Genomic DNA, 12884 nt, shown 5'->3' on the forward strand with positions numbered 1-12884 from the left:
TGAATCCCGGATTCCTTTGTCCGAGACATTTTCATCCACCAGCCTTTGTCATCTTTGTCATCCTGCTCGGCTTGCGACCGTGTTCAGTATCACCGGCCAAGGTCAGGATACCCATGTGGGAACGATTGGAATGGGAATGCTCATGACTTTCCTCAGATTGCGGAGGTTGTGCGCATGTAAGAGGTCATTTACGAGCGTCACCGTGCATTTACTACCTCAGGCGCTAATACCAACCAAATATCTCGGATTCTGGGTACGCAACCACTATCTACTACCTCCTAGAATGGGTATCTCCCATTCTCATCATCCTCTGTCGTGATTCCTTCCTCAAGCTGCCGCTTGTGCTCTCCATCGAGATATTCCAGCAGGACATCCTGATACCTCTCCTTCCCCTTGTACTTCGAGACGTCGTTCCCCCAGCTTCTTACAGCACTCGCCAATCTCCCAGGAACACCAGGCTCCTTGGCAATCGCAGTGACAGGCTCGAAATAGGTTCTAATGGTAAACACAACGCCTCCACTACGCGGCAAACGTCGCAGAGACTGCCTCTCGCTTCTAAAATGGTGATGTTCGATCGTTTTATCTTTTGCCGCAGTACTCCATCCTGCAGCTTGTAAACCATCCCCATCCTCGGGGCCTATGCTATGGCTCCAGGCCAAGTCATCATCAACCTGCATGAAGTAGTTGTTCCGTAATACAGGATTATCGCATTTAATTCTTCGAAAGAAATTAGTCATGCCCTTCTCGAGCTTGGTCTTGAAGCCAGGAACGTCGCCGCTCGTGTGAATCTCGGACAGAGGCATGCCGAATTTGTCACTGAGGCGCCTAGATCATACATTAGCAGAAATCTTGTCACGGGCCGGCCAGTCAGGCCACGAACCAAAACCCAGCAAGCAGGATAGCTCCTGCCAGAAGATAGTATTGCCCGTCCGGCTTCTCGAACATTATAGCTAGATCATCTTGTACGAGTCGGGCACACATTGCCATAGGGTCCTCTGGGAGGGGGCGTTGGAGAATGTTGAACGTTTCACCCGTGGCGAGGTTGTCCAGACCCACGACAGTTTTGCGATAGAGGGTGGGGTATCGCTGAGGGAGGTAATCGCAGCTATGGAAGCAAGGTCAGTTACCAGGCCCATGATACAGGGATTTTGATGCACTTACAGTTCTTCAAGGAGCTCCACAGCACCATCATATGCCTCAGGCGCTGTACGACAGCATTTCTCGCCTCTTTCTTCTATCCTCCGTGCTTTGTCGGCATGGAATTTCAGGTAATGATTATCCAGCTCGATCCAATCATCCCACTGCATCGTCCGCAGACCCATAGTGATGTGGTACGGGCCATGCCTGAATGGTCTATATGGCAGCGGGTCTGTCTTGTGTACGTCCCAGGCCGGGTAGGGAGTTGCTTCCGGTCGTTTGAATTCAACGGGTGTCCATACTCCAGGAGACCTTTCAGGAGCCTTAGATATGTTTCCTTTCCTGGAAATGGGTTTCTCGAGATCCGGTGACTTTTCCCTCCGTGCAATTGACTTGTTGCGCTTGATCAACTTGGTGGCCAGAAGCCAAGCGAATAAGACGGCAACAATTCCAGCATACAAGAACTGTCTTGCATTCGTAGCGATCAACGTGGTGAATCCGTCAGCAGGCCTTTCCGCAGTCCAAAGAAGAAATTCTGATGCCATTGGAGCACAAGACCTGCGCGGAATGCTAATGAATCGTACCGGAAGGTGCTGTCTTGATATCCAAAGGGATCAGCGGAATTTCCAACTTCTCGAACAGAATGAAAAGAATCATTCTAATTGAATAGAACGATTAGTTGTCGAACTTGAGATTACGGGCAAACATTGGAATGATTCAAACGTGGGGTAGACAGACGAGCTAAGTGTGAGAGCAAAACGCGTGGAAAGATTAGGCGGACAGATATCTTGCAGCTGGAAATCCGCACCGTTTTTGGTTAGTAGCTATTGATTCGTGTCCCAAAGATCAATTTTCCACAGTCAAACTTGATTGCTCTTCGCTCGGGGACCTCTTTGCCCAAATGGTCATAGAGACAATAGTATTGCGCAACGTAATTGGGCAATCAGGCCAGGGACTCAAGCAGTGGCCGACTTTCGCCGCAACAGACAATACCTGCCCCATTGTCTTCGAAACTTCGCTGGAATGAGTTCCCAGTCAGGTAACCAGAGGATGCGACCCAATGGATGGGTTTGCGAGGAGTCGAGAAACTTATGGCACAGTATTTGCTCCCAGTTCTTCCCATCGACGATATAATTCGGCTCCAGCATCGAATACTCGGATCCAGGGAAGGTCGAATCCACCATGAACGAGCAATGACCAACATCGACCTACAGAAGTTAGCAGGCGAGGCAAAATGAAACGAGATGGGAGGCATACGTGCTTGCCCGGATCTTCAATATTCTGATTGTTCATACCAGGAGGTATAAGCCATGTAGGAAGGATTCCAGAGACGGTCCCTCCTTCGCTGAATTCGCCAGGAAGCAAGCCATCAAAGGCGCTCTTGACGAACTTGGGTCGCATGTTCTTTGGCAGAAAGTAAGATGAAGGAAACCGATACCATTCTTTTCCCAGGCAGACGTTGCCTTGCATGTCGGCGTATTCTGGGCTCTGCAATGGTTTGTATATTTCGAGAGGGGCGCTATACGCGCTCACGGTTCCCAAGGTCCTCAAAATTCCAACGGTGGCAATGGCAAGCACAAAACCGCTAACGAGGGCCAATTTCACCTTTGCTGAACATTTGCCAATAACGCTTTTTGGGCTCAGATGTCCCAAGTAATTGAGCACAGTGTGCAGGGCTAAGGCAGCGTTTAGGCAAAGAAAAGGATACGCGGGATACATGAATCTCTCCTCTTTGTGAGATTGGGCAGAGAAAATGGCAAGCCACATATAGAATGGAGTACTGATCATCATGCTTCTCAAGGTTGTCCATCTTGTCGAGGACAGACGAGTAAATAGAAGCTGCAGCCCAAGAAGCGGTCCGGCACACATACCAAGCAGAAACCATGCATTAAAATTCAAAAGTAGATTGCGGATATAGAAGTGCCAAGGTTCAGTTCCAAAGATATCGGGCCCGCGTGATGAGCCACTGAGGATGTTGTAGGATACAATGCGCCAAGGGACAAACACAAGCTTGCCGTAGAATAACAGATCGACAGCCAACTGAAGAGACTACACAGGTCAGCACGTGTTGCTGCCGACAGAGCTCGGAGGGGAGGAACCCACCACTATGGCCAAGGTCCTCAACACACCACCGAGGACCCTGGATGCTACCCCGTTTATATCGGAAGTCCGCTTTAGACATGCCAATTCGTCAGGAACGAACGGCAGAATGAGAGCTGCGGAGAATGGCCACCCGACAGTTGCTCCAATGCCAAACCACATGATTCCCTCGGTGGTTTTCAATCCATTTTTGACGTACATGAACGCTGCTGCGCCCATCATTGCGGTATACATCGCAAAACTTGAAGGCAGGTACGCCACTGATGCATGGAACATCCCAGAACTTGATACCATAGCGAGCAAGAAGATCACAGCAATCCTCGGATTCATTGTCCGTGAAATGGTAGAGAATAGGCGCGTCTCACAGCCTGCGCAGATCGATCCGAGCACCCCACGAACAAAGTAGAACTCGAAGACCTTCTTCGAAACGAAAACAGCCGCAACTTTGCTAGGTATTGCATGGATCAAGGCGTATAGCCAGCTTCGAATGGCATACTCGGGCGAGTACTCCCAAGTCTGTAGGCCGAACCCATGGACGATGTAGTGCGTTGGTTCCCAGTAATTGAACACTTCGTCACAGTCCTGTATAGGGGCGTATGTAGAGGCTAGCAGATTGACGGCTAGAAATACGCAGAAGGCGGCGCCTGAGGATAGATCGAAAGTGTGGCTCATTTCAGCATTTGACGAAGGCGAGGATCGCATCAATGTTTTGCCGTTTGGTATAGCCCCGATATTCTTCTTCTGACCGAAGACAGGTGCAACACCCTCCATGACGTCCACTGTCGTCCTTTATAGTAGGAAGGAGCAAATGAAGTACTTGGTCTGAGAATGAGAGCGAGCAGGGGTCCAGTCTAGCGCGCCAAGATATCTGCTTTCTTCCGTCCTTTTGCTATGTAAGTCGAAAGACAAAGTCCTGGCGCTTTCACGGTGTGCCGCTCCAACAGGACATCGAAGCCTTATATCATTGTTTATAATAATGACGTCTTCATAAATCGATGATATACTACGATTTCTTCTACCACTATGTTGTACGTGACCCAATATTGAGCTACCTCCGTACTTCTTCAGACAACATGTCTTCTATAAGCCTCCATACTCTTCTTCGATTGCTCAAACCCATTGAGAGATCCTCGAGAACAGCTCTTGGCTCATGTAGATCTACCGGAGCGAGTTGGCGAACGAGCAGCTCCTAGTTCCACTCCTGCTCAAGTGGATTGGACGCTTCTTTGTGTGCAACGGCATCTGGCTCGAGGTCCCATAGCCATGATAGATAACCCTGCGCGAGTGCTTCGCGCCAAGCCCTGGAGGGACTATGAGCCGTGCACTCTAGAGATAGAATCCTGATCCAGGGAAGCTCGGAGATCTCTGACGAAGAAGAATTGATTTCTGCCGCAGGTAGCGTTTGCAGTTGCGAGGGAATTAAATTTTCATGTCTGGAATATCTTCAGGGTCTGCTTGAAAGTGCTGAAAGCCGTCATTTATATCATTACTATCAAGTCAAAGCGCGCCTTGAGATCACTGCCAGGCTGCCACACCAGTTCCTGGAAACGCCAGATATCACCATAGGCCTGCGCGCTGTAGATGTTACAAATGGGCCCAAAAAATTTCTCGCTGGCTTTGCCGAGAAGACCTTTCAAAGCTTGCCATAGATGCTGCATCGAATCTTCTACGCTCCTGTGAGATGCAGCTTCTTGGGTAGCCATAGCTCTCTTAGCGAGGGACACACGTTTTGTGTGGCTTGGAATGTACAATGGCCTCGGCGATGGTACGACTGAGCCAGACTTATCGCATGCAGTGATAGCTTCTTCGTTCTCCAAGACCTCAACACGCGGGCCTCCTTTGTTCCTCGCCGGAAGCTCACGGATTTCGGTATTCGAGGACTCGGTGCTCGAGCGCAATAGCACTGTCCGTGAAAGCCAGCTGTGGTCAAGGTGATTCCAACTGTCAGCGAAGGCTTGGTGGATTGAAGGTAATCCAGTGGGTCATCTACATCAGGATCCTCGATTGGACCGCCACAGATGGCGCAGTAGATTGTATACTCGTTGATGAATGTCATAGCTGCAACGAATCTGTTGTGGACACAAATTCGTCTAATTTTCAGGGTTCGACCTCACTATGCTCTTTTCGATCTTGGAGACAAGCTTCAATTTGCTTGTCACTGAGTGATAGGAAACTTGTACAAGTGCAGAAAGGGTTTTATTCAGCCACGCAGTGCACCTTGCTTACAGTCCGTGCAGAAGCGCTGGGTGAATGCGGTGAGATTCCACGGCGGCAACGCAAAGGTTTTAAAGATTATGCATAATGGCACGAGGAACTTGCTGGTGTTCCTGATTTTGGAAAGTGGCCTTTAGGTAAGTTTACATTTCATAGAAGGGGAACAGGGTAGAGTAAACATACACTATTGAAACACAAGACATCCTCAGCTCATTTGCTGATGTGGCCCGGCCGAATGCAGAGGGAAGGGATGAGGCAAGTGGCAAGTGGCGAGTCCCGAATCAGCAGTATTTCTCCCACTCACTTTACAACCTCATGTAGGTTGGCTTCGAGTTCAGGGATTTGAAACTGTTAGGATGAAGAGGGAAATTCCGCGGTACTTGTATCTTGCAGTGCGCTTCGGCCTGTTGTACGTTATAAGACCATGGACCATGCTATCACGAGTGATGCCATATTCCATCATGTAAGCTCCTCCTTTGGTTGAGATTTGTTCTATGGATTGCGAATAACCTGCGTGCAACTGCTAGGTCTACTGTAGAGTTTGGAGGCGTACTTGTCATGCTGGTGAAATTAATATGGCTATTGTGGAAGAAGTTCCAACGTGGTCGAGCTGGAAGCAATGAGGACTGTACCTTGATTCTAGGTACCGATTCTGCCTTGACCTCCCAGTATAATGATACCAGTGCGGTAGAAAGGCTAATGTTGGAACGACTCAACACTCGCTACCACTAGTACTCATTCGGTCTAGTTATAGGTATATGAAGGCATTCTCTATATATAGATATCCTTCTTCCTTAGATATCATTAAGACTATTATATTTAATAATAAATCTCATTATAGTAGTAACTACGAGTAAAGGCCTATGAATTAAATTCATAACCATTTTTTTTTGATCGGGGCTGTCGAGTAAATTTTGGTGAGCGATCTTTGGTGAGCGATATCTGAATTCCTTACCTTTAAATATCTATAAGACTAAATTTAGTAATTCCTTTTTTATCTGAAAGCCCACATTATACTCTATAGTTTAAACAAAAAATTCTAAAATTTTAATAGAAAACAAAAAAGTTATTCTAAAATCAAATAATGTGTACCTGTTTTTTGATCAGGGCTGTCCGGCTGTCGAGCGAACTTTGGTGAGCGATATTTGAATTCCTTGCGCTTTAATAATTATAAGACTAAATTTAGAAATTATTTTTTTATCTGAAAGCCCATAATTCGTTCTACAATTTAAAAAAAAAATCTCAAAAAGTTAATAGAAAACAAAAAAGTTTTTCTATATGTTAATAATGTACACCTATTTTTTTGATGGTTGCGGACGCTAATTTGTTTACCCGCGGTGTCTAACCAAAAAGCGTAGACCTAACGAATTGATGATTGGCTGCACATACAAATTCAAGGTTTTCTAGTTCAGCCCTACCTTATTCTATTATATATACTAATATACCCAGATATTACTAATACTAATCAATATACTTCAATACTAATACACAGATTAGCAAGGCTATACTCTAAAAAAAGTCCGACTCGATATCGCCGCGGTATTTTACACGATTCTATATTACTTAATCGATTTCACTTATTATAACAATTCGATTAAATAGAACTATAATTTCTATAATTCCTACGACTTCTATCTAGTAGAGAAAACACCTAGAAAATACTTAGAAAATATTACTAAGCTTCACACTATATTAATATATAATATATATCTAAAATAGACTTCAAGGATAAGAAATCTAAATTCTCATCTTTAGTCGAATCGTCTAATATTATAACTCTATAATAACTAAAGAATATACTATTTAAAGAAGTTAATCTAATAAATACTAATAAGAGAATCGAATAATTCGTCTATTAAAGAATATAAGACTACAATAAAAATAAATAGAAGTTTCTCTCCGATATCTTTGCTAAGGAATTTCGACAATTCGCTAAAGAGGACTTTAAGATTCTTTTCAAAGATCAGCAATATAGCTTACGAAACTACCTATAAAACAATGAAGTCTATATTAAGAAAGAACGAGGGGTTTTAATAGCCGAATCATTGGCGAATATAGTTTAAGAAGAAACCCCATAGCCACTGGATGACGAGAATCGTCCTTTATTAAAGTATTAATAATATTACCCTTCTCAACAACAGTTAATTCAGCCGCAGTAGCTTTATCAGCCTTATCGATCGGAGAACACTATTTCTCTTCCCCCACAACCATCTTATCAACTAGAGAATACTACTTCAATTCTCTTTTCAACCCCGAACTATGGCCTAAATTACCGAGTCCCACACCTACTACCCTCGCCTTATTAAGTTATTTAAGACTTCGAGAATAAATAAAACTATAACTATATTAAGAAACTCGCTATATTAGCTAAATTATATATTAGCGAGAAGAAGTATAGTAAAAGCCTTACCGAGAGTCTCAGCTATAAATTTATAATTTTCATAGATCTTTAAAAGAGAGCCAAGATCTCTTAGTAGATTTTTCAAATAGTATTCTTAACTATACTAAAATCAATGATATTAAAATACTACTACTTTGATTATTAAGGGATTAATTTCATTATTTATTAACTCTTCGATTAATTTTAAGATTATTTCGAGGGAGAAGAATATCGTCGTTTTATACTTTGTGAGTGAAATAGTATTAGTCTAAGAGGCTTATTTCGAGCTAGTTCCGAAAAGAATAAAGAAACTATTTTTAATAAGATAATTCTATAACTTCGTTAAGTTTAAAGAGGATTAAACTACGAATTTCAATTAGATATAGCGCTCTAAAATAAGATAATTATCTTTTATAGTAATATTCTTATCTATAGTATTATAATCTTATAATAGATAACTATAATTGCGAGGTTAATTAATAATATCTATACTATAATTAAGAATTACGAAGAAGTTATAAAGACTAAGAGATTCGAGTCACTTAGGCCTGTAATATACTTTATTAATTAAAAATATTATATTAATTAGTCTTTAAATTAGTTTTATAATTAGAGTAATTATAGTAGATTATCTTCGTAAATAAACGACTTTTAAAAAAAAGTAATATTTTATTTATAGAAAGATAGGCTACTAGTTAATTAAGTATATCGATAAGAAACGCTAGAAGTCTCGAAATAAATTCGCTAAGCGGTTTATCGACTTTATTAATAAGCGATATAACTTCTATATTTAAGAGTTTAAAGGCTAGAAGAATGAGATCGAGGATTTTAAGATTTTAACTTTCGATATTTAAAAAACCGACTTAAAAGAGATCGAAAACTTTATTATAATTATTTTTATAATTATATTAAATTAAGCGTAAGCACGCTATTTAAAGCTTTCTAATTATTTTATATATTATAATATTATTAAATCTAGTAGCTTTCTTAATATTAGCTAATATATCTTAAAATAGTTCTATAATATTATATTAGATATCGAAGTCGCATATATATCTACTACTGAATATAATTAAGTAAAAGTCTATATAAGGGAATTTGATATATAATTAAATATTAATGTTAATAGTATTATCGTCTAATTTGAAATTAAGATAATAGCATTAATTAGAAAACTTATAGTAAATTTATTTATTAATCAAGTCGATTTTTATATAATATAAATTAATATTCTATTTCTACTATATATTTAAGATATAAATAGACTAGAAATCTATCTAAACAATCTTAAAGATTAAGTTATTTTAAGAAATGGTTCTACGGTTCAAATTATTCGCTTTCACGAATATTTATTTTTAATATAAGATTCTATATTAGTTAACTATCTAATCGATATTAAATTATATTAATTATATTATCGATTCGATTATTTCTTAGTTAATAGACTTATTTAAACTCTAAAAAAAGCTGGCTACGACGACTTCAAATATCGTTATATACTTAAATAAATTATCGAGTTCTATACACTTTATTAAAAGTACTCTCAATTCTTAGATCGTTTTAAATTCTCACTTAAGAATAAGAATAATATCTATTTTAACTATATAATTATTATCGATGTTCTCTATATTAACGATAGTCTAATTCTATAAGTTATTAATAAGAAAACTTTATTTTAGATCGCCCAATAACTAATAAATATAACTATCTCTTATATATAAGATATACTTAAATTATACTAAATAGATATATATATTAAATCTTTAGATATTATTATCTATAACGCTAAAACTAACTTTAATAATACCGAATTTAAATAAAACGCTAGAACTCTAAGTATTTAAATAAAATACGTATTAATTAAGGTCGCTAATTCTATCGATTTAATAAAACGATATTATACTTTATTAAGACGAGCTTATTCGATAATTACTACGGAACTAAAGAATTAAGATATTAGAAAGAAGATTTATCTATAAATGGCTATTAAGGCTATTAACGATATAGTCGAATATAATAATCTTATTTTTATATTACTAGTTTTTAGAACCTTTCTCTATATTATAAACGACGATATATTAACTTTATCTACTATCGAGAAGATAAAAGCTATTAATATAGTAATAATCGAAGTTATAAAACTCTACGCTAAGAGATAGATTAATAACGCTTTATATTAGCGAAATGGCTCTTAGACTATAAGAATATATAATACTTTAATTAGTTTCTCGATATTAATATAAAGAACGTATTAAAAGAAATAAACTAAACTATATAAATTGCTAGTCACTTCTTAAGAGATATATACCGTTAAATTATCTAATAGTTTCACAGACTTTCGAGTTACTATTATTAAGTTATATTTAAAAGAAATAAACACTTTAATCGAGTCTTTTGAGTTTCTCGAATAAGAATCTTTATAATTAGATAATACTTAATACGAAAATAATAATAATTAAGACTATTAAGACTCTTCTTAAAATACTCTACTACGTTATAATCCTCCTCGACGTCGATATATTCTCGCCCGTTTTTAGAACTCTATTAATATTATAATTTATATATCTAAGTTTATATTATAGCCACCTTTATCGAACTTTTAGATATTTCGATAAAAAGAACTTAATAAATTATTTAAAAAGAGTATATTTAAGATTATAAAGATCGAAGATATTTTTATAGAAGTATAAATATTTAATAATCATTTTATAAATTAAATTAAGAATAAGAGTATTAAGAAAGTCTTTAAGAAGTCGCGATTAGTAATATAAGTATTTAATAACTTAAAGAAGTATAGGATTCTCATCTAGGTCTCTATTATTTAACGAGTTAATTAATAGCTTATTATCGCTCTAACGTTAGCTATCTTATAGCTATCTCTATATCTACGCGATATTACTTAGATATATATATAATCTTAATTCGAGTTAATTAGAGATATCTTTATTTTAATCCTAGCTGAAATAGAACTATTCTTAAGAATAATATTTCGTATTATTCTCCCCCTCTATAGAATTACTAAGTTCAGTATTTACTAATTCTAGATATATTATAAGTATTATATAAAGAAGCTAAGAATAACTCTATCTATATTCGATACTTATCTACTATTTAATAATAATATAATAGTAATTATTGACTTATAAATCGATAACTCTCTTATCGCCAGTATCACCGAGTTTATAGATCTAAAATTATAAGAATTATATATTATCGAATTATTAACTAAGCTATATAAGAGACTTACTTTAAAATAGCCTCTCAAATTTAATAGATTCGTTATTACTTTTAAGGATAATATAAGAATTAGTTAACTTAGATAAGCGAAGAAGATTTAATTATTTATAAAATCGTTTATAAAAGAATAGTATATCGCTTAGCGAGTATAAGAAGTATATATCGTTACTATATTACAGCTATAAGCGATATTCGCTTTATTATATATCGTCTAGATTATAGAGTTTATATACGAGGATATTTAGTATCTAAATCGCTATCTTTTATAATAAATAAAAGAAAGAGATCTTATATTTATTAAGTTAGATGTGATATCTCTAAGAATTATAACTTTTATAAATTCGTTATTCGTTAATAATAAAGATCTCTCTTCTTAAATCGGCTATATAATAGCTCTAGCTAACGCTTAGAATAAGGTTAATATTATTTATTAATAATTAATTAAATATTATCGAGTTATTAGAAGTGTATTAGCCTCTAAACTTTATATATTATTTCTAGAATTTAACGTTATAACTATTATAAAATTTACTCTAGATTAAATCTTCTCTAATACTTCTTAGAAAAAGATATCTCTTTCTATATATATAGACTCGAAATCTCTATATAAATATCTTATTAAGCTAGAGATAATATAAAAGAAGAGATTAATAATAGATATTCTATATTTAAAATAGTTATATAAATAATAAGAGATTATCGAGATCTTATAAATTAGAGGAGATAAGAATCTAGTTAATTTAATAATAAAGGATAAGGGATATAACGCACTATAACGTCTAGTAAATATAAATTATCTAGAATTAAATTTAGAAGGCTAAGTGAAAAGATAAGATACTAATATTAATTAATAGAAAGTCGTCTTAGCGTAGTACTATTAGAAATACGCCTATTATAATTAGATCTACGCTTACTATAGTAGAGGGAGTAATTACGATTATAGGGATTATGGAGAAGGAATATAGTATATGAATAGCCTTATTTTCTATTTTTTGCCAGTGTTGGAACTACTTAACACTCGCTATCACTAATACTCATTCGGTCTAGTCATAGGTATATAAAGGCATTCTCTATATATAGATATCCTTCTTTCTAAGACATCATTAAGACTACCATATCTAGTGATAAGTCTCATTATAGCAGTAACTGCATACCCAGGTATTACCAACAGCTAATGAGTAGCGCTGTGTAAGCTCATATAAAGAGGTAGAGGCAAATGCAAAACAAGATCAATGCAGCAATGAAATCAATGTGATTGTAAGTCTTGCTTCGACTCTCTTTGCCTCAAATTTTAAATCTTGTTCGATTTCTTTTCTCGAACATATTAGGCATTAATCGAAATCGGGTCGTAATCTCGATTGTGTTCGCATAATTCTTTGATTTCTAAACAACGGATTTTAATCAATAATGTTTTCCTGCAGTCAGATGTTCGTGCCGATGCTAATTTAGATGATACACTGTACTTCCTACCAGTGGAATCAATGTCTCCAAAATGGCCGCCATTGCGTCTTTAGTTGCGCACTTAGAAGGTTTGTCGATGATCCTTATGAGGTCCTACTCTCTTTTTTTCTTGGTAAAACCTCCCGCATGCGTTTCACGGATTCGAGTTACGGTTGCGCTAAAGCGCTTCGGTATATCTGCCTTGGTAGCCTGATACTGGCCTGACACTGTCTAAGTGCTCGCAACTTGCCCGCCGTTTGAGTATTGAGTCAATCATCAAGTGAATGAACGGACTTCGGAGGGTGGGAGAAAACACCAGCCTCAGAGAACATGCTGTACTCGAGACGGGAGACATTCATGCTCTTCCTTGGAAATG

General features: G+C 37.4%; 1 protein-coding gene across 1 annotated transcript; it reads right to left on the reverse strand.

Annotated features, from left to right (window-relative positions):
* Positions 1 to 278: 278 nt before the first annotated feature.
* Positions 279 to 4008, reverse strand: HO133_010928 (uncharacterized protein; the record flags this gene model as incomplete). Its single annotated transcript, XM_037301777.1, has 6 exons — positions 279 to 825; positions 881 to 1105; positions 1162 to 1695; positions 2131 to 2345; positions 2395 to 3186; positions 3241 to 4008. 6 exons carry the CDS (start codon positions 4006 to 4008, stop codon positions 279 to 281), a joined length of 3081 nt encoding a protein of 1026 aa, XP_037153411.1.
* Between the last annotated feature and the right edge of the window lie 8876 nt (positions 4009 to 12884).

The sequence above is a fragment of the Letharia lupina genome (assembly GCF_014066315.1).
Source record: "Letharia lupina isolate WasteWater1 chromosome Unknown contig_9, whole genome shotgun sequence".
In the NCBI taxonomy this organism is placed as follows: domain Eukaryota; kingdom Fungi; phylum Ascomycota; class Lecanoromycetes; order Lecanorales; family Parmeliaceae; genus Letharia; species Letharia lupina.